At 44.2% G+C, this 25,225-nt stretch overlaps 1 protein-coding gene across 2 annotated transcripts in view; it reads right to left on the bottom strand.

Annotated features, from left to right (window-relative positions):
* The window catches only part of LOC123999414 (AF4/FMR2 family member 1-like), an 80,375-nt gene that overhangs the window by 30,072 nt on the left and 25,078 nt on the right, over nt 1–25,225 (bottom strand). For both annotated transcript variants that reach the window (XM_046305191.1, XM_046305192.1), the window contains exons 4-8: nt 11,270–11,311; nt 9,556–9,642; nt 9,228–9,264; nt 5,614–5,668; nt 382–535 (exon numbers count right to left, since the gene is read on the bottom strand). In XM_046305191.1, the coding sequence (XP_046161147.1) occupies nt 382–535; nt 5,614–5,668; nt 9,228–9,264; nt 9,556–9,642; nt 11,270–11,311 (375 nt within the window). The remainder of the gene's footprint in view (nt 1–381; nt 536–5,613; nt 5,669–9,227; nt 9,265–9,555; nt 9,643–11,269; nt 11,312–25,225) is intronic.

The following is a 25,225-nucleotide window of genomic DNA, read 5'->3' as shown; positions in this document are numbered from 1 at the left end:
TCCATGATTCCAGGTGTTATTTCATAGTTTTGATGTCTTCACTATTATTCTACAATGTAGAAAATAATAAAAAATAAAGAAAAACCCTGGAATGAATAGGTGTCCAAACGTTTGACTGGCACTGTATAAATTAAAAGACAAAGCAAGTTGCCTGAGAGTTAGACAAGACAGACAATATAACATCACTGTAAAGAACCATATCGGACCAGGCACAGATTAGAGGCCTAAATCTAGTTCTGAGATTGTTCATTGAGCAAGTTTATTTTAGTCCAGGACTTTAATTTGTGTCCAGGAAATTTGACCCCACAGTGTATATATGATTAAAGCACGTTACTTAAGTGTTCTGAGTGCATGACTAATCAGTGTGCTGTGTGATTGTACCTTTGTCACAGGTGGGCTACTACTCCTGAGGGGCTGTGGTGGGGCCTCTGTCCCACTCTCCCCGCTCTCACTGCCTGACTCTGACCCTGAGCTGCTCTCAGAGTCACTGGAGCTGGCTGACTCCACCCCACTGGAATGTGCTGCTGTAACCGTACTGGGGGACCAGAAAGAGAAAGAACAGGGTTACAACCATACTGAGACCGAGTAGAGTCACTCGCAACCAGAGAACACAGAGACAGACCCAGATTAAAATCAGATAAGCAGGTTAAGATAGGACAGAGAATGAAAAAGTTTCATATCCTGACACAGCATGACAAATAAAAGCAATACTGTTTTATTTAAAAAAGCAATGTATCGAGTTAAGATTAGGGGTGAATCAGTGATGACATTTTGTCAGCCGGTTATGGTCTAATTAAAAATCCATTTAATATTCATATTAATGTCCAATCAAATCCATTTAATATTCATATTAATGTCCAATCAAATCCATTTAATATTCATATTAATGTCCAATCAAATCCATTTAATATTCATATTAATGTCTAATCAAATCCATTTAATATTCATATTAATGTCCAATCAAATCCATTTAATATTCATATTAATGTCCAATCAAATCCATTTCATATTCATATTAATGTCCAATCAAATCCATTTAATATTCATATTAATGTCCAATCAAATCCATGTAATATTCATATTAATGTCCAATCAAATCCATTTAACATTCATATTAATGTCCAATCAAATCCATGTAATATTCATATTAATGTCCAATCAAATCCATTTAATATTCATATTAATGTCCAATCAAATCCATTTAATATTCATATTAATGTCCAATCAAATCCATTTAATATTCATATTAATGTCCAATCAAATCCATTTAATATTCATATTAATGTCCAATCAAATCCATGTAATATTCATATTAATGTCCAATCAAATCCATTTAATATTCATATTAATGTCCAATCAAACCCATTTAATATTCATATTAATGTCCAATCAAATCCATGTAATATTCACCATCACAAGAAGTGGTCTGCAGTCTGTTCCATCTGAGTGAATAGGCATTTTAAGACCATAGATTTAGCCAGTGGTAATTTGTGGAATAGACACCGGCTGGAATGCGGTTTTAACTAACCAGCATTCAGGATTAGACCCACCCTTGTATAAGTGGCTGTGCACCATGCCACAGGCTGTAGGCCAGTCCATTGCGGACCGAGTGCTCATATGAAGTGGCTATGTTGAGCGAGCATAAATGTGATGTGTAGCATAAGGTAACCATCCACTATACATAATAATACAGTCCACACTCAAAAAGGTGATTACTAGAATGTTTAATTTTGGAGTATAGGCTAGCTAGACCAATTACGTACCAAAAGACATGTTAAAAATCACACAGTGTAGGGTGTCGTCTTTCAGATGGGACGTTAAAACGGGTGTCCGTCCTAACCCTCTGTGATTATTAAAGATCCCATGGTACTTATAAGAGTAAGGGTGTTAACCCTGGTGTCCTGGATAAATTCCCAATCTGGCCCTCGTACCATCATGGTCACCTAATCATCCCCAGCTTCCAAATTGGCTCATTCACCCCCCCCTTCTCTCCCCTGTAACTATTCCCCAGGTCGTTGCTGTAAATGAGAATGTGTCCTCAGTCAACTTACCTGGTAAAATAAAAAAGGTTAAAAAAAAGCATATTTGTAAACGTTTTTCTGCCACCCGTAATATAGGCTATGATTGGGCTCATATATAGGCCTATGCATATGCATCAACTAATATTCATATGGGTGTTTTGGAATTGATCACCCCCTTTAGAAAGCGCCGTCTGTTTCATTATGTTAGGCTTTGAATCAACATCCACAATGACCAGGTTTTACACTCACCTGCTGTTGAACTTCCATCTTTAAATTGGATCAAATCACAGTGAGGTGAGTTTTAAAAGCACGATACTGTTTTGATGATAAGTGTTTGACGTGACTTTAGATGTAATTTGCATTGATGTCAGAGTGGTTAGAGGGACAATAGATCCCCGAGTTCCAGGCCATTAGTACACCTGAAGGTTGTTAGCGAGTTGGGTACTACAAACGCATGTCCAGAATGGATAAAAGGAGATTACTGGAGACAACGGTCACGTGGAATTTTACTGCGGTCATGACTCCCGGTGAGGCGGTAATACGGCCACCAGAACAGCCCTAGCCCTGCAACGTCACTATAAACCCAGAGTTAAGAGCTACCTACACAAATTCATATAGCCTAGGCTAGGTGGCATAGCTGCAATTTGACAAGAGATGGGACACATTCCATGAGCTAGCAAAATATTTGGCCCCCTAAGAGTGAGCGGAGGATAATGATGCGCGTGTTGACTCATAACCCGTGGTCAACCGTGGTTGTATCAGCGGGGCGGACGAGTTTAGGGTCACTAAATATTGTGTGGATGAAGGGTGGGCGGGCAGGTTGAACAAAGAGAATACAATTCCTTAAAAACCATAAATGTATAATTCTTGTGAAATGTATATCTACAGGCTATATTTAGGCATTTATTTTTGGCTATCTGGCATCATTGACTAAAGCCTAAGGCAACTGCACTCACAAATAGCCTGCCTAAATAGCCTGCCTACAAATAGCCTGCCTACAAATAGCCTGCCTACAAATAGCCTGCCTACAATGTCGGAATTTAATTCAGTAATGAGAGTTGAAAATAAATAAATGTTTGCTAAAGATTTGGCGACGTGGTAAAAAAAAAAGGATGATAGCAGTGATGTTATGCGTGATGATTGTGAGGCGCTATACATATTCGACAGTCACAAGACGGGTACTTCTAATAGTGCTAAGGGAACATGCAGGGATACTGTTCAGATGGGTGAAATGGAAACTGAAATCTGGACACTGGACTGTACGTCTTGAACCTCTCACATACCCTTAATCTTAACTCCTGCAGAATTAAGCATTCCTTGCATTATCATGACACACCAAATTAAAAAGGCAACATTTTCACTTCGGGAACAAGAGTGGAGAAATAGGATTTCTTTCCTTCAGAATTTTGAGAGAGTGTGAATGTGCAGTTCGATATCATCTGTAGAGGTCATTTCTTCACCAATGTCCTAAAAGCTGATTTTTAAATGTATACTATAAATCCAGGCCAAACTGAAATATTATCAGAAACATGTTGAGTCGTTTTTCACAGTCTTCTATTTCCTTACCACCGGTCAAAAGTTAAGACGGAAAATATTTTTTTGTTATTGCATTTTCTCCCCGGTCCCTAAACGTCTTTGCTCCACGAAAGAAGCAGAGATGACAAGGAAAACTTTACACAGTTGTCAAACTAAATTGAAGCATTCATTCTATCGATTTATGACATTCTGGTGAGCAAGGGTTGATTTAGTCTTCTAGGGCAACATATAATGACAGAAGAGAAGCTGTATGTATATAATTATAGACAACGTTGACTAACAATTAGCCTACCAAAATGTTGGAAGTGATAAGCAGGAACACATCTAAAAGCAGGCAAAAATAAATCCTGCAGGCATGCCTGTCACTCTGACAGAGCTCCAGAGTTCCTCTGTGGAGATTTGGGAACCTTCCGGTTTTCAGGTGTAGGTGAGTGAAAAGGGGGATACTGTAAAGCTCGTTCACCATCCACCAAACCTGTATTTTACTGCGGTCATGACTCCCGGTGAGGCGGTAATATGGTCACCAGAACAGCCCTAGTTAAGATGGTGATTTCCCCCTGCAACGTCACTATAAACGCTGTGTTGAGGGCTACCTACACAAATTCATATTGCCTAGGCTAGGTGGCATAGCTGCAATTTGACAAGAGATGGACACAAAATACTTGGCTCCCTAAGAGTGAGCGGAGGATAATGATGCGCGTGTTGACTCATAACCAGTGGTCAACCGTGGTTTTATCAGCGGGGCGGACGAGTTTAGGGTCACTAAATATTGTGTTGATGAAGGGTTGAAAAAAAAGAGAATACAATTAATTAAAAACAATGTGTAGGTGAGTAAAAGGGGACACGGTAGCGCTCTTTCACCATCCACCCAACCCGTAGCTAGAAATAGGATTGTCAGCCCACCTGTCTATTGTAATAGGACGGTCCCCTGGGTGCATACACCAACAGAAGCCGTTTACGCTTGGGGCCCACTAGCCCGAGCCCTCAACTCCTTCCTGTGCTCAGGTGTTGTGTGTGTGTGTGTGTGTGTGTGTGTGGGGGGGTCACTTGGGGGACACTTTGTTTCAGAGGTCCCCATCACACACAGGTGAGGTGCATGCATGACATGGCATTTTTGTATGTCATATTGTAAGGGGACTTCATCTCAATAGTTTTGGTATGTAATTTCGCGGCTGTTTTTTTTGACCATGTCCTCACTGACGTTAAAGAGACGGGGTGGGAATTTCCCAGCTGTGTTCTACTACAACACACAGAAAGGTGTTCAGTTAACAAACGGTGACACACACAGCTGTGTGGCCCTCTGCAGGCTCAGTCTGTAAAGAGAGAATATGTGGCAGAGGCTCCTGCTATGTGTCCCTGCCGGTGAAATCTCTAATCTGTGAGCAGGGTGGTAAAATCGGCTGGTGAAGGGCCTCCCGGGTGGCGCAGTGGTTAAGGGCGCTGTACTGCAGCGCCAGCTGTGCCACCAGAGACCCTGGCTTTGTCGTAACCGGCCGCGACCGGGAGGTCCGTGGGGCGACGCACAATTGGCCTAGCGTCGTCCGGGTTAGGGAGGGCTTGGCCGGTAGGGATATCCTTGTCTCATCGCACACCAGCGACTCCTGTGGCGGGCCGGACGCAGTGCGAGCTAACCAAGGATACCAGATGCACGGTGTTTCCTCCGACACATTGGTGCGGCTGGCTTCCGGGTTGGATGTGCGCTGTGTTAAGAAGCAGTGCGGCTTGGTTGGGTTGTGTATCGGAGGACGCATGACTTTCAACCTTCATCTCTCCCGAGCCCGTACAGGAGTTGTAGCGATGAGACAAGATAGTAGCTACTACAAAAAAAAAAAATGTATACCACGAAATTGGGGGAAAAAAGGGTTAAAATTCAACTAAATAAATACATTTTAAAAATCTGCCGGTGAAACCTCTAATCTGAGAGCAGGGTGGGGTTATCTAGACACACTTACATAGGGTCACCGCAACGTTTTCAACCCGAACGGAAGGCCAGGGCCTGGGGCACAGCGTAGCCCCTCGTTGGGGACTTGACACAGGGTGAGAAGGGTATACTCACCATGAGTTCTGTTGACAGATGGAGGGCGGGGCTAGTGGAGGTGATCCATAGTGTTCTGGGAAGAGAAGAGGGAACACCAAAACATCATTACTAAAAACGCAGACAGGATAAAGGACGCAGCAATAAACAGCATCACGGCCGGTCACCAAATCAATGAGCTCAGTGGAGGAGATCCAGGCATACGAGGTCAATCAAGGGTCAGAGCTCATTTGAGAGAAGCTAGCGGTTTATTATTTCTTGGCCATCCAGTTCAATAGACGGGGAGACGAACAACATGGTTGTGATCGACAACTTTCTAACTGCGGGGGACCAGAGGTTTAAGTGTTTGTGACAGCGTCCGCCGGCGATGACAAAAGATAGAGGGTGAGAGGGCGAGCGAGCGAAAAAGAGACTGTGAGCGAGCAAGAGTTCGGGCGAGCGAAAAAGATCGAGTATGAGCGAGCGAGCAAAAGAGAGTGCGAGCGAGCGAGAATGTGAGCGAGCAAGCAAGAGAGAGTGAGCGAGCGAGCAAAAGAGAGGGCGAGCGAGCGAGCAAAAGAGAGGGCGAGCGAGCGAGCAAAAGAGAGGGCGAGCGAGCGAGCAAAAGAGAGGGCGAGCGAGCGAGCAAAAGAGAGGGAGGGCGAGCGAGCAAAAGAGAGGGCGAGCGAGCGAGCAAAAGAGAGGGCGAGCGAGCGAGCAAAAGAGAGGGCGAGCGAGCGAGCGAAAGAGGGCGAGCGAGCGAAAGAGGGCGAGCGAGCGAACGGGCAAAAGAGGGCGAGCGACAGGAGTGGAGGAAGTGACCATTCTCCAGTAGTTTTGATGTTAAGAGGCCATGGGAGGGTTTTTAAAAAGTCTCCTCTGTCATGAGGATAATACAATCTGACACCATAATACAATCGGACACCAAAAGGGAAGGTGTCGTTGTGGTGGATTGAGAAAGAGAGAGGAGTGAAATGGAAGGAAGGAGAGAGAGCAAGACACACACACAGAGAAACAAATGTAGATAAAGCAAGAAAGGGCACCCAGCTGGCATTCACAGCACAACCACGGAAACAGGGCTGCACAAGAGCGACCCCCCATCAACTGCCAATGAGCTAATAAAAGCCTTGTTCTACTTTGAGAAGTACATTGCTGAGCTAGTGTTTAACTTCATGTTGTAATATGGTATATCCAGTGAGTATTCACTCCCAATCCCCCACATTAACGTGTTGTAATATGGTATATCCAGTGAGTATAGACTCCCAATCCCCCACATTAACGTGTTGTAAAATGGTATATCCAGTGAGTATAGACTCCCAATCCCCCACATTAACGTGTTGTAATATACTTTAATACTTTAACCTCCCCACATCTACCTTTGACTCATTCCTCTCTGCCTCCTTCTTTCCACTCCTCTCCTCTTTTGACCTCACCCTCTCACCTTCCCCCCCTACTCACAAGGCAGGCAATACGCTCAACCTCATCTTTACTAGATTCTGTTCTTCCACTAACCTCATTGCAACTCCCCTCCAAGTCTCCGACCACTACCTTGTATCCTTTTCCCTCTCGCTCTCATCCAACACCTCCCACACTGCCCCTACTCGGATGGTATCGCGCCGACCCAACCTTCGCTCTCTCTCCCCCGCTACTCTCTCCTCTTCCATCCTATCATCTCTTCCCTCTGCTCAAACCTTCTCCAACCTATCTCCTGATTCTGCCTCCTCAACCCTCCTCTCCTCCCTCTCTGCATCCTTTGACTCTCTATGTCCTCTATCCTCCAGGCCGGCTCGGTCCTCCCCTCCCGCTCCGTGGCTCGATGACTCATTGCGAGCTCACAGAACAGGGCTCCGGGCAGCCGAGCGGAAATGGAGGAAAACTCGCCTCCCTGCGGACCTGGCATCCTTTCACTCCCTCCTCTCTACATTTTCCTCCTCCGTCTCTGCTGCTAAAGCCACTTTCTACCACTCTAAATTCCAAGCATCTGCCTCTAACCCTAGGAAGCTCTGCCACCTTCTCCTCCCTCCTGAATCCCCCCCCCCCTCCTCCCTCTCTGCAGATGACTTCGTCAACCATTTTGAAAAGAAGGTCGACGACATCCGATCCTCGTTTGCTAAGTCAAACGACACCGCTGGTTCTGCTCACACTGCCCTACCATGTGCTGTGACCTCTTTCTCCCCTCTCTCTCCAGATGAAATCTCGCGTCTTGTGACGGCCGGCCGCCCAACAACCTGCCCGCTTGACCCCATCCCCTCCTCTCTTCTCCAGACCATTTCCGGAGACCTTCTCCCTTACCTCACCTCGCTCATCAACTCATCCCTGACCGCTGGCTACGTCCCTTCCATCTTCAAGAGAGCGAGAGTTGCACCCCTTCTGAAAAAAACCTACACTCGATCCCTCCGATGTCAACAACTACAGACCAGTATCCCTTCTTTCTTTTCTCTCCAAAACTCTTGAACGTGCCGTCCTTGGCCAGCTCTCCCGCTATCTCTCTCTGAATGACCTTCTTGATCCAAATCAGTCAGGTTTCAAGACTAGTCATTCAACTGAGACTGCTCTCCTCTGTATAACGGAGGCGCTCCGCACTGCTAAAGCTAACTCTCTCTCCTCTGCTCTCATCCTTCTAGATCTATCGGCTGCCTTCGATACTGTGAACCATCAGATCCTCCTCTCCACCCTCTCAGAGTTGGGCGTCTCCGGCGCTTCCAGTTGAAGCTCGCATCCGCTACAAGACCATGGTGCTTGCCTACGGAGCTGTGAGGGGAACGGCACCTCAGTACCTCCAGGCTCTGATCAGGCCCTACACCCAAACAAGGGCACTGCGTTCATCCACCTCTGGCCTGCTCGCCTCCCTACCACTGAGGAAGTACAGCTCCCGCTCAAGCCCAGTCAAAACTGTTCGCTGCTCTGGCCCCCCAATGGTGGAACAAACTCCCTCACGACGCCAGGACAGTGGAGTCAATCACCACCTTCCGGAGACACCTGAAACCCCACCTCTTTAAAGAATACCTAGGATAGGATAAGTAATCCCTCTCACCCCCCCCCTTTAAGATTGAGATGCACTATTGTAAAGTGACTGTTCCACTGGATGTCATAAGGTGAATGCACCAATTTGTAAGTCGCTCTGGATAAGAGCGTCTGCTAAATGACTTAAATGTAAATGTAATGTAAATGTAAATATGGTATATCCAGTGAGTATAGACTCCCAATCCCCCACATTAACGTGTTGTAATATGGTATATCCAGTGAGTATAGACTCCCAATCCCCCACATTAACGTGTTGTAATATGGTATATCCAGTGAGTATAGACTCCCAATCCCCCACATTAACATGTTGTAATATGGTATATCCAGTGAGTATACACTCCCAATCCCCCACATTAACGTGTTGTAATATGGTATATCCAGTGAGTATAGACTCCCAATCCCCCACATTAACGTGTTGTAATATGGTATATCCAGTGAGTATAGACTCCCAATCCCCCACATTAACTTGTTGTAATATGGTATATCCAGTGAGTATACACTCCCAATCCCCCACATTAACGTGTTGTAATATGGTATATCCAGTGAGTATACACTCCCAATCCCCCACATTAACGTGTTGTAATATGGTATATCCAGTGAGTATACACTCCCAATCCTCCACATTGACTTACTTTGTTCTGGAGACGCAGGTGGGACATGCTGTGCTTCCTGTGAGGGGACAAAGTTGAGGCAACCAGCCTTAGTGACACACACACGACAAGGGAGGCTTTCCCTCACAACAGACTACTGATGATTAACATATGTAATGTAGGTGCTGTGAATGACTGACTAAGTGGAACACGCGTGTAAGATTGTTTTTTTTGGGGGGGGGGGTAGAACCCATGGCCTGAAGAACCCATGGCCTGAAGTGTTTAAGGTTGAATACCTAAAGCTAATACAATAGTGTGTAGTTGCAGTAGGTTGTGCATCTCAGGCAACGCAGAGGGCCTTCAGGCTCACCTTGACTGGGAAGGAGAACTTGGAGGGCTCAACTGTGCTGGGCGTCTGGATGGCAGTCAGGAGAGGAGGCCAGGAGTGGGTCATTTCCTGAAGGAGGCAGAGAGAGAGGGGAGTCAACCCAGTGAGGAGGACTAACTACCCTACCCAGCAGGACCCAGAGAGGACTAACTACCCTACTCAGCAGGACCCAGAGAGGACTAACTACCCTACTCAGCAGGACCCAGAGAGGAGGTCGAGGAGGACTAACTACCGTACCCAGCAGGACTAACAACCCTACCCAGCGAGGAGGACTAACTACCCTACCCAGCAGGACAAGAACTAACTACCCTAACCCAGCAGGACTAACTACCCTACTCAGCAGGACCCAGTGAGGAGGTCGAGGAGGACTAACTACCCTACCCAGCAGGACCCAGAGAGGAGGTCGAGGAGGACTAACTACCCTACCCAGCAGGACCCAGTGAGGAGGTCAAGGAGGACTAACTACCCTACCCAGCGAGGAGGACTAACTACCCTACCCAGCGAGGAGGACTAACTACCCTACCCAGCAGGACTAACTACCCTACCCAGCAGGACCCAGTGAGGAGGTCGAGGAGGACTAACTACCCTACCCAGCGAGGAGGACTAACTACCCTACCCAGCAGGACCCAGAGAGGAGGACGAGGAGGACTAACTACCCTACCCAGCAGGACCCAGTGAGGAGGACGAGGACTCACTACCCTACCCAACAGGACCCAGTGAGGAGGTCGAGGAGGACTAACTACCCTACCCAGTGAGGAGGACTAACTACCCTACCCAGCAGGACCCAGTGAGGAGGTCGAGGAGGACTAACTACCCTACCCAGCAGGACCCAGTGAGGAGGTCGAAGAGGACTAACTACCCTACCTAGCAGGACCCAGAGAGGAGGACGAGGAGGACTAACTACCCTACCCAGTGAGGAGGACTAACTACCCTACCCAGCGAGGAGGACTAACTACCCTACCCAGCGAGGAGGACTAACTACCCTACCCAGCGAGGAGGACTAACTACCCTACCCAGCAGGACCCAGAGAGGAGGACTAATTACCCTATCCAGCAGGATGAGGAGGACTAACTACCCTATTCAGCAGGACAAGGAGGACTAACTACCCTATCCAGCAGGACCCAGTGAGGACGAGGAGGACTAACTACCCTATCCAGCAGGACAAGGAGGACTAACTACCCTATCCAGCATGACGAGGAGGACTAACTACCCTATCCAGCAGGACGAGGAGGACTAACTACCCTATCCAGCAGGACGAGGAGGACTAACTACCCAACCCAGCAGGACAAGGAGGACTAACTACCCTATCCAGCAGGACTAACTACCCAACCCAGCAGGACAAGGAGGACTAACTACCCTATCCAGCAGGACAAGGAGGACTAACTACCCTATCCAGCAGGACTAACTACCCAACCCAGCAGGACAAGGAGGACTAACTACCCTATCCAGCAGGACTAACTACCCAACCCAGCAGGACCCCTATGACTCATTCATACAGCACATGAAGTGGGGTTCTGTCCTGAATAAATGCTAACTAGCTCTTTAAACATGGGTTGAATTTAACACAGGAATGTGAAAAGTGGCCTTGTGCTCAGCAACTAAATCCCTCTTTTAGCCACGATGATAATGAACACTAGCAAACTGAGCAGCCTCCACCTCTACACGATTCATTAGTAAAGATTTGAGAAGTGCTTACCCTCAGAATGTCTTCCACACAGTCAGCTTCATGTGACAGCGTCTGGAAGGCAGCACAACACTGTTTGAGTGACACAGAAACCAGCCAATAGGGGAAGCTTGAACAAAACACATACATGCATGGTGGTAAATGCACTGAAACAACTACGATCAAGTGACTTTCCCTGACACACACACACGCACACACACCCCTGATCCAGTCCAGTGAGCTTGAGAAGAGGCCCCTTCTCAGAGGTCAGACTGAGGCCAGGACAGGGTGTGTGTGTGTGTCATCCATGATTGGAATCTCAGAGCTCAAAGATGGTCACAGGATTTCAGTTAAAGTTCGGACAATCAAAGAATTTGCCTTTTTTGGGTCGACTTTCATATTTAACATTTAATATTTTTAGTTCTTCTCTCGTCATTGTATGTCACACAAACAAATAATACATGTTCAAGATTTGGGATAATTGTTTACAGCAATGTTTTAAGTTGTTTCTTGTAAGAACAGCAATGTCTCGAGTGCACAGACATGTCAACTAAGGCTTACATGATTTAGGCTATTCATTGATAGGAATGTAAAAAAGGCAGGAACGATGTAGTGCGCATCAAATTATTTTATCAGATTAACATTCTGACAACACAAACAACAGTATTCTGTTGTCACTTCAGCTTAGTCAGCTGAGCCAAGCAGTTTTCAGTGAAACATTTCAACTGACTGGTTTTTTGATATATATATATATTTTTTATGTGACCACACTATGTAGAAAAGTGATATAATCTAGTGGCGTTTTTTTTTTTTATTTCGTTTTTTAAAATTATTTTACATTTTTTAAATTGGGGTTATGACAGTCAATTACAAATCAGTCTAGTAGTACTTTTGACTGTCTTTTATTGTGAAATAACTATGGTTTGAAGTGACTGAAATACATCAGAAAGGTTTTGGGAAGTTCAGAAGATCATCAGGCAATCATTTAAAACATTTTTTTTTTTAAATCCTGTGTAGAAAAGCAGCTCATCATTGAGGTTCTTTCCCCCCAGTCTTAGTGTCTGTGTTCTCATCCACTCTGTTCTAATGAAGCTTGTGGGCATTGTAGACTGAAACAGAAGGCACATACAGTGCACTCGGGAAAGTATTCAGACCCCCGGTCAATTTACACACAATACCACACAACGACAAGACATGAATAAAATCATTTTTAAAAACAGGAAGTATCATATTTACAAAACTATTCAAACCCTTAACTCAGTACTTTGTTGAAAAGCACCTTACAGCCGAGTCTTCTTGGGTATGACGCTACAAGCTTGGCACACCTGTATTTGGAGAGTTTCTCCCATTCTTCTCTGCAGATCCTCTCAAGCTCTGTCAGGTTGGATGGGGAGCGTTGCTGCACAGCTATTTTCAGGTCTCTCCAGAGATGGCCGATCTGGTTCATGTCTGAGGTCTTGCTTGGCCACTCAAGGACATTCAGAGACTTTCCCCAAAGCCACTCATGTGTTGTCTTGACTGTGTGCTTAGGGTCGTTGTCCTGTTGGAAGGTGAACCTTTACCCCAGTCTGAGGTCCTGAGCAGGTTTTCATCAAGGATCTCAGCTATTTTCAGGTGTTTCCGGAGATGTTCGATTGGGTTCAAGTCCGGGCTCTGGTTGGGCCACTCAAAGAGCATGTTTTCATCAAGGATCACTCTGTACTTTGCTCAACTGATCTTTCCCTTGATCCTAACTTGTCTCCCAGTCACTGCCGCTGAAAAACATCCCCACACAGGCACGTTCACGCAGATGAGCAGAGACCCTGGGCATCATTCCTTAGGTGTTTTTCAGAGTCAGTAGAAATGCCTCTTTAGTGTCCTAAGTTTTCATAACTGTGACCTTAAGACACTAACAGCTTACAGACGGTAGGCAATTAACAACCGTTCTACAAGTGCATGTTCATTAATTGTTTATGGTTCATTGAACAAGCATGGGGAAACAGTGTTTAAACCCTTTACAATGAAGATCTGTGAAGTTATTTGGATTTTTACGAATTATCTTTGGAAGACGGGGTCCTGAATAAGGGACGTTTCTTTTATTGCCAAGTTTATATTTGACAACATTTACTTCTCTACATTCCTAAAGAAAATAAACATACTTTTTAATCCATACATTTTCACTAACACCCAAAAGTACTTTTTTTGAATGCTTAGCAGGACAGGAAAATGGTCAAATATGTGCATTCATCAAGAAAACATCCCTGGTCATCCCTACTGCCTCTGATCTGGAGGACTCACTAAACAGAGAACATCCCTGGTCATCCCTACTGCCTCTGATCTGGAGGACTCACTAAACAGAGAACATCCCTGGTCATCCCTACTGCCTCTGATCTGGTGGACTCACTAAACAGAGAACATCCCTGGTCATCCCTACTGCCTCGTGATGGACTCACTAAACAGAGAACATCCCTGGTCATCCCTACTGCCTCTGATCTGATGGACTCACTAAACAGAGAACATCCCTGGTCATCCCTACTGCCTCTGATCTGGAGGACTCACTAAACAGAGAACATCCCTGGTCATCCCTACTGCCTCTGATCTGATGGACTCACTAAACAGAGAACATCCCTGGTCATCCCTACTGCCTCTGATCTGATGGACTCACTAAACAGAGAACATCCCTGGTCATCCCTACTACCTCTGATCTGATGGACTCACTAAACACAAATGCTTTGTTTGTAAATTATGCCTGATTGTTGGATAGCCAGGGGCTATCTGTAATATTAAAAAATGTAAAAAATGAAGTGCCATCTAGTTTGCTTAACATAAGGAATTTGAAATGATTTATACTCTTACTTTTGATACCTAAGTATATTTACAACTTTTTTTAAAGGGTGACTTCCATTTTTACTTGACTCATTTTCTATTAAGGTATCTTTACGTTTACTCAAGTATGGCAATATGGTACCTTTAATGAGTCGTGGCTTCCGTCATGTAGAAATGTTCTCAATATTTGAGAGTTTAACTGAAAAGTGCAGTAACAGCATGTTAAATTCTGCAGTAGCTGCCTAAAACTATGGAACCCATCCTAATCACCAGCTTTTTAATATATATATATATATATTTATGACGATACCGTCAACATATCCTATTTGTATGGTCTTTCATTTGTAACATTGTGTGGTGATTTCAGAGGTGTCACCACGGGTCCCAGAGGTAGTGGGTAAATTGTATTTAACCTAACCAACTCCAGACACTTTACACTGACAAAGAGACAACTGCGACTGGACAAAAATGTACAGGGCTGACAGAACTGGCTGTATGCAGGGTTGCATCGTGAAGGCCTTTGCATCTGTAATTGAAAAAAAATACTCACAGTATTTCATCACTATTGCGTTGATTTATTCATTCCAGTCAATCATCTTGGATTAAAAAAGAAGTAGATATCCTAACCACCTGAAGCTTGAATATAAACCAAATTTGACCATTCACATTTTCTCAGAACACAAATAAAATGAGCCTATTTTAGGCTATAAATATAATTGCTTCCCTCTGGACCAGATGGGCTTCCTGCACCTGTGGTTGTCGTCAGCTCTAGGCTACCTGTGGTTGTCGTCAGCTCTAGGCTACCTGTGGTTGTCGTCAGCTCTAGGCTACCTGTGGTTGTCGTCCGCTCTAGGCTACCTGTGGTTGTCGTCAGCTCTAGGCTACCTGTGGTTGTCGTCAGTAGGCTGCTCTAGGCTACCTGTGGTTGTCGTCAGTAGGCTGCTCTAGGCTACCTGTGGTTGTCGTCAGTAGGCTGCTCTAGGCTACCTGTGGTTGTCGTCAGTAGGCTGCTCTAGGCTACCTGTGGTTGTCGTCAGTAGGCTGCTCTAGGCTACCTGTGGTTGTCGTCAGTAGGCTGCAGTTGATCAGACGGCAGAACGTTGACAAATCCTATTTGGTGGTGGGTATAGCTTCCATATGAAACAGCCTGATGCAAATCCGCAGTGAATTCACTCATATACCCACATTTTCCGTTACAATTTGCTTTTACCATATGTAATGATTTGCATGACATTGCTAAAAATGCAGTCTGGTTTACAGTAAGTGTACTGTAACGATTAACACTCATATGAATATGCATTTTTTATAGGCTAATGTTACTTGATGAAGACATGCTGTTAGCAACTCTGAGCTTTTGTCTTGAAGCTAAAATGAAAGGAGTGTAGCCCCTCGTCTGCACATGCTTGTTAATTGTTGCATTACTCAAGAGTGTAATGTGGTTAAGATGAAGTCGCTTGCATAGTTCAAGCACCCCTCTACACAAAACAGTGAGTTAATTAGTTTTAATTCAACCGTGTAGGTGTGTTTAATTTGTTTTGTCTGTCAGACTGACTCATCAACATAACAGCACTCAGACGCTTACCCACCGACTCCTAGGCTACGTCCCCAAATTCCCCATATAGAGCACTATTTTTGACCAGGGCCCTATGGTTTCTAATCAAAAGTAGTGCACTATGTAGGGGATAGGGTGCCATTTTGGGACAAACACCACAAAACAGTAGAATGTCAAACCACAGGCAATTACAATCAGACTTCTCTCCTCAGACTACTGCTGCACCATAACAGTGGTTTGGGGTTAGTGCCTAACAACTACTGTACTCCAACATACCATCTTGGAAGTGAAATATTTGTTTATAAAAAACTATGGAAGGGATTATGTCCCCGATACGGTAATTCTTCTCAACAACAAAAAGCTTCAGCACAAAACATGGTGTTGTGTGACAAGTCTTTCGTTGTTTTTAACCCCCCCCCTTCCTCAGGTTTCCACGTTTCAGATAAGAGGACTAAAAGTGGTCTTCACTCAGGTCACAGCGATAGTTACGTAAGGTGGTGATGACAAAGCAAATGTATTGTGCTGCTGAAGGGAGGGCTGAGTGGAGAACTGCTGCTGGCAAGCTCTCAGTGGCAGCTGAGGTCAATAGCTGCCTGGCTGGCTACCACACAAACAGCACTAAGCGTGGAGGGGTGGGGCTTTTCCCTCTGTTGGAGTGAACAATGCCACACCGCAGCACAAACACAGCCTGGACCGGAGAGCCACTTAATACTTAGCCAACCATTGCTGACTAGGTCATTAAATGTAGATATAGACACATCAAGGGATCCAGGATTTAGTCTTTAGAAGAGAAGGAGTGTGTGTTCGCTGGCTACTACTGCTCAGACAGAACTACACCACCTGGAGCTGGGCAAAGAGAGAGGGGCATCCCAACCTAACATGTAAATCAAAGTATATACAGTGGGGCAAAAAAGTATTTAGTCAGCCACCAATTGTGCAAGTTCTCCCACTTAAAAAGATGAGGCCTGTAATTAGCATCATAGGTAGGTACACTTCAACTATGACAGACAAAAAGAGAACCCCCCCCACAGAAAATCACATTGTAGGATGATTTTTAATGAATTTATTTGCAAATGATGGTGGAAAATAAGTATTTGGTCACCTACAAACAAGCAAGATTTCTGGCTCTCACATACCTGTAACGTCTTCTTTAAGAGGCTCTTCTGTCCTCCACTCATTACCTGTATTAATGGCACCTGTTTGTTATCAGTATAAAAGACACCTGTTCACAACCTCAAACAGTCACACTCCAAACTCCACTATGGCCAAGAACAAAGAGCTGTCAAAGGACACCAGAAACTAAATTGTAGACCTTCACCAGGCTGGGAAGACTGAATCTGCAATAGGTAATCAGCTTGGTTTGAAGAAATCAACTGTGGGAGCAAATATTAGGAAATGGAAGACATACAAGACCACTGATAATCTCCCTCGATCTGGGGCTCCACGCAAGATCTCACCCCATGGGGTCAAAATGGGGGGACCTAGTGAATGACCTGCAGAGAGCTGGGACCAAAGTAACAAGGCCTACCATCAGTAACACACTACGCCGCCAGGGACTCAAATCCTGCAGTGCCAGACGTGTCCCCCTGCTTAAGCCAGTACATGTCCAGGCCCGTCTGAAGTTTGCTAGAGAGCATTTGGATGATCCAGACAAAGATTGGGAGAATGTCATATGGTCAGATGAAACCAAAATATAACTTTTTGGTAAAAACTCAACTCGTCGTGTTTGGAGGACAAAGAATGCTGAGTTAGATCCAAAGAACACCATACCTACTGTGAAGCATGGGGGTGGAAACATCATGCTTTGGGGAAGGTTTTCTGCAAAGGGACCAGGACGATTGATCCGTGTAAAGGAAAGAATGAATGGGGCCATGTATCGTGAGATTTTGAGTGAAAACCTCCTTCCATCAGCAAGATCATTGAAGATGAAACGTGGCTGGGTCTTTCAGCATGACCATGATCCCAAACACACTCCCGGGCAACGAAGAAGTGGCTTCGTATGAAGCATTTCAAGGTCCTGGATTGGCCTAGGCAGTCTCCAGATCTCAACATAGAAAATCTTCGGAGGGAGTTTTTTTTTGCCCCACTGTATGTGGCATACACAGATTTTTGGATGTTATCACAGGTACAGTGAATTGCTTAAGTTTCTAGCTACAACAGAGCAGCAATAGCTAACAACACACACATCCACAAGTTTATAAAATAATTAACACAAAATGAGCAGTATAAAAAAAGAGCAATGAGAGTCCGGAATATGAATACACTGCTCAAAAAAATAAAAAGGGAACAATTAAACAATTTAACTCCAAGTCAATCACACTTCTGTGAAATCAAACTGTCCACTTAGGAAGCAACACTGATTGACAATAAATTTCACATGCTGTTGTGTAAATGGAATGGACAACAGGTGGAAATTATAGGCAATTAGCAAGACACCCCCGATAAAGGAGTGGTTCTGCAGGTGGGGACCACAGACCACTTCTCAGTTCCTATGCTTCCTGGCTGATGTTTTGGTCACTTTTGAATGCTGGCGGTGCTTTCACTCTAGTGGTAGCATGAGACGGAGTCTACAACCCACACAAGTGGCTCAGGTAGTGCAGCTCATCCAGGATGGCACATCAATGCGAGCTGTGGCAAGGTTTGCTGTGTCTGTCAGCGTAGTGTCCAGAGCATGGAGGCTCTACCAGGAGACAGGCCAGTACATCAGGAGACGTGGAGGAGGCCGTAGGAGGGCAACAACCCAGCAGCAGGACCGCTACCTCCGCCTTTGTGCAAGGAGGAGCACTGCCAGAGCCCTGCAAAATGACCTCCAGCAGGCCACAAATGTGCATGTGTCTGCTCAAAAGGTCAGAAACAGACTCCATGAGGGTGGTATGAGGGCCAGACGTCCACAGGTGGGGGTTGTGCTTACAGCCCAACACCGTGCAGGACGTTTGGCATTTGCCAGAGGACTGGCAAATGAGAGGATTGGCAAATTTGCCACTGGCGTCCTGTGCTCTTCACAGATGAAAGCAGGTTCACACTGAGCACATGTGACAGACGTGACAGAGTCTGGAGATGCCGTGGAGAATGTTCTGCTGCCTGCAACATCCTCCAGCATGACCGGTTTGGCGGTGGGTCAGTCATGGTGTGGGGTGGCATTTCTTTGTGCATTCCTCCATGTGCTCGACAGAGGTAGCCTGACTGCCATTAAGTACCGAGATGATATCCTCAGATCCCTTGTGAGACCATATGCTGGTGCGGTTGGCCCTGGGTTCCTCCTAATGCAAGACAATGCTACACCTCATGTGGCTGGAGTGTGTCAGCAGTTCCTGCAAGAGGAAGGCATTGATGCTATGGACTGGCCCGCCCGTTCCCCAGACCTGAATCCAATTGAGCACATCTGGGACATAATGTCTCGCTCCATCCACCAACGCCACGTTGCACCACAGACTGTCCAGGAGTTGGGGTGATGCTTTAGTCCAGGTCTGGGAGGAGATCCCTCAGGAGACCATCCGCCACCTCATCAGGAGCATGCCCAGGCGTTGTAGGGAGGTCATACAGGCACGTGGAGGCCACACACACTACTGAGCCCCATTTTGAGTTGGATCAGCCTGTAGTGTGGTTTTGAGTTCGACTCCAAATCCAGACCTCCATGGGTTGATAAATTTGATTTCCATTGATAATTTGTGTGATTTTGTTGTCAACACATTCAACTATGTAAAGAAAAAAGTATTTAATAAGAATATTTGATTCATTTAGTATTTTACTGAAAGAATAAAACGTTTTGTTTTCTAAACGATAGTTTCCGGATTTGACCATATTAATGACCAAAGGCTCGTATTTCTGTGTGTTATTATATTATAATTAAGTCTATGATTTGATAGAGCAGTCTGACTGAGCAGTGGTCGGCAGCAGCAGGTTCGTATAAGCATTCATTCAAACAGCACTTTAATGCATTTGCCAGCAGCTCTTCACAATGCTTCAAGCATTGCGCTGTTTATGACTTCAAGCCTATCAACTCCCGAGATTATGCTGGCAATTAGAACACCTATTAGAACATCCAATAGTCAAAGGGTATATATGAAATACAAATGGTATAGAGAGAAATTATCTACTATCTACCTCACTTATCTATTATCTACCTCACTTGCTTTGGCAATGTTAACACATGTTTCCCATGCCAATAAAGCCCTTGAATTGAATCGAAATAGTATAATAACTACAACCTAAAACCTCTTACCTGGGAATATTGAAGACTCATGTTAAAAGGAACCACCAGCATTTCATATGTTCTCATGTTCTGAGCAAGGAACTTAAACATTAGCTTTCTTACATGGCACATATCACACTCTCTTTCATTCAGTATTGTTGTAATTGTCATTATTACAAATATATATTAAAATCATTTTTAAATAGTTTAAAAACCATAAATCGCCCGACCTCTAATATCAAGACATACACAAACTATCTATGTCAAATAAGGGAGAGGCCGTGTGTCATGTGGCGTCGATGTATCCGTAAAAAAAAAAAAAAAAAAACAGGTTTTGATGTTTATTTGAGCAATATGAGATGGAACAGAGTTGCATGCAATAAGGGCTCTATATAATACTGAATGCCTTCTTGAATTTGTTCTGGATTTGGGGACTGTGAAGAGACCCTTGGTGGCATATCTGGTGTAGGTAAGTGTGCGTTTCAGAGCTGTGCTTTATCAACACGTTCTTATAAAAAGAAGAAGTGATGCAGACAGTCGCTACTCAATTCTTAGCCAAGAGAGACTGGCATGCATAGTATTTATAGTAGTATAGTATTTATAGTCAGCTTTCTGATTACAAATGGGCCAGCTAAAGCTTAACTGTATTCTTTAACAGCACTTGACCACATGACTGGACAATAATCAAGATAAAACTAGAGACGGCAGGACTTGCTTTGTGTAGTGTGTCAAAAAAGCAGAACATCACTACGGACTGACCTTTCCCTATCTTTACAACCACTGAATCTATATGGTTCTAACCAAGACAATTTACAAGCCAAGGTTACAAAAAGCTATTTAGTTTCCTCAACTTGTTCAACAGCCTGGTTGAGAGAATGCCAAGAGTGCAAAGCTGTCAAGGCAAAGGGTGGCTACTTAAGAAATCAAAATATATTTTGGGGTTATTACATGATTCCATATGTGTCATTTCATTCACTACCAGATTCAGCGGAGGTCTAGCGCTTAGGGAATGATTGTACCAAATACAACGCTTTTAAGTTGTAAGAGATGTTCAGGACGAGCTTAATACTGCCCACGCATTCCAAAACTCATCGTTATGGGCTTCGGTGACCTCATTAACTGTGGTTGCTAACGTGTACAGTACCAGTAAAGTTTGGACACCGGTTCAGTCAAAGGTTTTTATTTGTACTATTGTAGAATAATATTGAAGATATCAAAACAATGAAATAACGCATATGGAATCATGCAATAACCCAAAAATATATTTTGATTTCTTAAGTAGCCACCCTTTGCCTTGACAGCTTTGCACTCTTGGCATTCTCTCAACCAGCTTCATGAGGAATGCTTTTTCAACAGTTTGAAGTAGTTCCCACATATGCTGAGCACTTGTTGGCTGCTTTTCCTTCACTCTGTGGTCCAACTCCCCCCAAACCATCTCAATTGGGTTGAGGTTGGGCGATTGTGGAGGCCAGGTCATCAGATGCAGCACTCATCACTCTCATTCTTGGTCAAATAGCCCTTACACAGGAGGTGTGCTGGGTCATTGACCTTTTGAAAAACAAATGATAGTGGGACTAAGCGCAAACCAGATGGGATGTCGCTGCAGAATGCTGTGGCAGCATGTGCCTTGAATTCTAAATAAATCCGTGTCACGAGCAAAGCACCATCACCTCCATGCTTCACGGTGGGAACCACACATGTGGAGATAATCCGGTCACCTACTCTGCGTCTCACAAAGACAAAGCTCAGATTTACACCAGTCTAATGTTCATTGCTCGTGTTTCTTGGCCCCAGCAAGTCTCTACTTATTGGCGTCCTTTAGTTGTGGTTCCTTTGCAACAATTTGACCATGAAGGCCTGATTCACGCAGTCTCCTCTGAACAGTTGATGTTGAGATGTGTCTGTTACTTGAACTCATTTATTTGGGTTGCAATCTGAGGTGCAATTAACGCTAATAAACTCTGGGTCTTCCTTTCCTGTGGCAGTCCTCATGAGAGCCAGTTTCATCATGGCGCTTGATTCTTAAAGCGAAGTTGCAAAAACCAACTTTAAAAGTTCTTGAAATTTCCAGATTGACTCATCTTCATGTCTTAAAGACTATCGTTTCCCTTTGTTTATTTGAGCTGTTCTTGCCATAATATGGACATGGTATTTTACCAAATAGGGCCATCTTCTGTATACCACCCCTACCTCATCACAACACAACTGATTGGCATTAAGAAATTCCACAAATTCACTTTTAAACAAGGCACACCTGTTAATTTAAATGCATTCCAGGTGACTACCTCATGAAACTGGTTGAGAAAATGCCAAGAGTGTGCAAAGCTGTCAAGGCAATATATATGCCATTTAGCAGACGCTTTTATCCAAGGCAAAGTGTGGCTACTTTGAAGAATCTCAATTACATACACAAAAGGCTTTAATACCAGTGGCGTGTCATCGGTAAATATATTTTATAAACTAGGAGGGCCTACATGTTTGATATTCCATTAAAGAAAACCTTCTGAGTTCTATTAGATACATAGCTCTGAATCCATGATATAGCAAAGGTTGAAAAGCCATAAAACAAGTTCTCAACAGGTTATGGTCAATAATTTCAAAGGCTGCACTGAAATCTAACAGTACAGCTCCCACAATCTTCTTATCGTCAGTCATGTGTATCAGTGCAGTCAGAACATGTTGATTGCCTTTTTCTACAAGCATGCTAAAAGTCTGTTAATTTGTTTACTGAGCAATAGCATTGTATTTGGTCCCAAAAAAATCCCAACTGTTTGCTAAGAGCTGGAAGCAAGCTTATGGCTCTGATGTTAGAGCACATAAAGGCCGCTTTACCACTCATGGGTAGCGGAATGACTTTGGCTTCCCTCCAGGCCTGAGGACAAAGACTTCCCTCTTTCCTCTATTGAAGACATGACAGACAGGAGTGGCTATAGAGTCAGCTTTTCATCTAATACCCTGACTACACGTTACAAAATGAATTTAGAAAATTTTGAAATCTATATTATTCAATTATTATTATTCAATTATTGCGCGCGGCAACGAGCGTCTGTGTTGCCAAGGGATAAAATAGAAGTCAGTTCTATTTGTGACGCAGATCGTGCTGCAAGTCCTGCCTCTATCTCCTCATTGGTTTATAGAAGCAGGTACCCACGTGCCATCTCCTCATTGGTTATACCCACATGGTGATTGAAAGACGAACTGTGTTGCTGGCCGTAGTGGTAATACTATGAAAGTTTAGATGCCTATCGCCATATAAGTTCAAAGATGAAAAAGCCTGGAAGGTGGAGAGATGACTAGAAATGATTCGGCTGACCGTTTTGTGTGTGGATTAATTGTCGGAGTAGAGGACCTTGTGCATTTCAGGTAAAATAACTCAATGTTTATATCCAAGGACAAATTAGCTATCAAATGCAAGCTAGCTATATTGCCAAAAATGTTTAATGCTTTTCGACCTGTCCCCAAATTAATGTAATTGGTTCAGTTTGTTTAGATATTTTAACCTGCGTGTCGTGATCGCGTTTGGTGTGGAGGGACAAAATAAATTGATGCACGATGGCGCACGCACGCAGCCGGTTTGGCTTCCGTGTGAGTTGTCAATGCCAGGAGTTCAGTATTGGGCAATAATTTTCCACCTGTCCCACACTAACTTTACAAAATTATAACTTAGTGCTTTTCTTTCATTATTCATTTTTTTATGCCCAAATACAATGGCTCGCTCTTCGTTGTTGGCATTAACTGCTTAAGTTCGCCCACTTTGCCAAAGAGGTAATCATTAAAATAATAGCCAACATTACATAGTTTTGTGATGAATAAGCCATCTGATTCAATGGAGTTCAATGTGTCTTTGTACCCATAACGTAATTTAAAGTATGCCAAAGTTATTTCCCATATCATTGATATTGGCTTCATAACAGTTTCTTATTGTTGTTAAGTGGACGGCAGGGTAACCTAGTGGTTAGAGCGTTGGACTAGTAACCGGAAGGTTGCAAGTTCAAACCCCCGAGCTGACAAGGCCAGACTTAGCCAGGCCCCCCCCTCTCCAACATCTTTCAACCATACCATTTTTCAATTCCTCATCAATCCATGGAGCCAGTTTTAAAAGTTAGTTTAACAGTTGCATGTTTATCAATAATTGGAAGAAGCCATTTCATAAATTCATTAAAGGCGCAGCGTCTGGATGTTCCTTATTAAAATCACATCAGACCAACACATTTTTTTTACATCATTCACATAGTGTTAGATCATAAAAAAGTTTTTGCTGTGACTATTTTAGGCCCAGCTTTAGGAACTTTGGTTGTCCTAGATATAGTCACTATATTGTCATCATTACATCAAATGTGTGTGTATACAGCTTTAGAAGAGAGTTGTTACAGTATTAGTAAAAATGTGATCAATGCATGTGGACGATCTTGTTCCTGTAGTGTTTGTAAACACCCTGGTAGGTTGATTAATAACCTGACACTGGTTAGTGAAGATTCCTCTTGAACAGACAGCTTGATGAAAGACAGCCAATATTCAGGTCCAAAAGAAAGTACACCTCGTGTTTACACCATCGGGCATTTCACACACATTATTTAGATACTGACTGTTGGCACTTGGTGGCCTATAGCAACAACCCCAAAATAATAGGCTTTAGATGAGGCAGGTGAAAACCACAACACTTCAATAACACTTGACATGAGATTTTCTCTAAGCGTTACTGGGATATGGCTCTGAATATATATAGCAACACCTCCCCCATAAGCATTCCTGTTACTACTGCTGTATCAAATTAATGATCTAAGAGAGTCTCAGAAACGACTAATATATGTATGCTATCAGATGTTAGCAAGTTATTGATTTCATGAACCTTATTTCTAAGGTTACATATTAATATGGGCTATTTTCAGCCCTTTCTTGGGTAGCTTCTCTAAGATAGACATAATATGGAAAAGAGCAAACAAAGCTAAATATACATTTAGTCCATTAATCATGTGTGTGTGTGTGTGTGTGTGTGTGTGTGTGTGTGTGTGTGTGTGTGTGTGTGTGTGTGTGTGTGTGTGTGTGTGTGTGTGTGTGTGTGTGTGTGTGTGTGTGTGTGTGTGTGTGTGTGTGTGTGTGTGTGTGTGTGTGTGTGTGTGTGCTGCAGCGTTGAAGCTACATTACCCATAGGCTTGGCTCTCTCATTCCTTCCAGGCTCCTGGGAGGGAGGGTGGACAATGAGCCGGTCATATCAGATGTAAGCAATGTCCCCACACGCTCTGGCAGCTTTCATGGCTGGGATAGTTATTTTCTCTTCTGGCCCACAGCTTCAGGGTAATCCTCGTTGCGGAAGATGTACACTCCTTTCAAGTTCTTGGCTCTTTCCAGAACCGCTACCTTGTCCTTGAACCTCAGGAACTTGGCGACTATCGGCCTGGGCCTGTCACCTGAGCCGGTGGTGGGTTTTCCAGTCCTATGG

Source organism: Oncorhynchus gorbuscha, linkage group LG16, assembly GCF_021184085.1.
Source record: "Oncorhynchus gorbuscha isolate QuinsamMale2020 ecotype Even-year linkage group LG16, OgorEven_v1.0, whole genome shotgun sequence".
Classification (NCBI taxonomy): domain Eukaryota; kingdom Metazoa; phylum Chordata; class Actinopteri; order Salmoniformes; family Salmonidae; genus Oncorhynchus; species Oncorhynchus gorbuscha.
The sequence above is the reverse complement of the archived record's forward strand: the minus strand, read 5'-3'. Positions and strand labels throughout refer to the sequence as shown.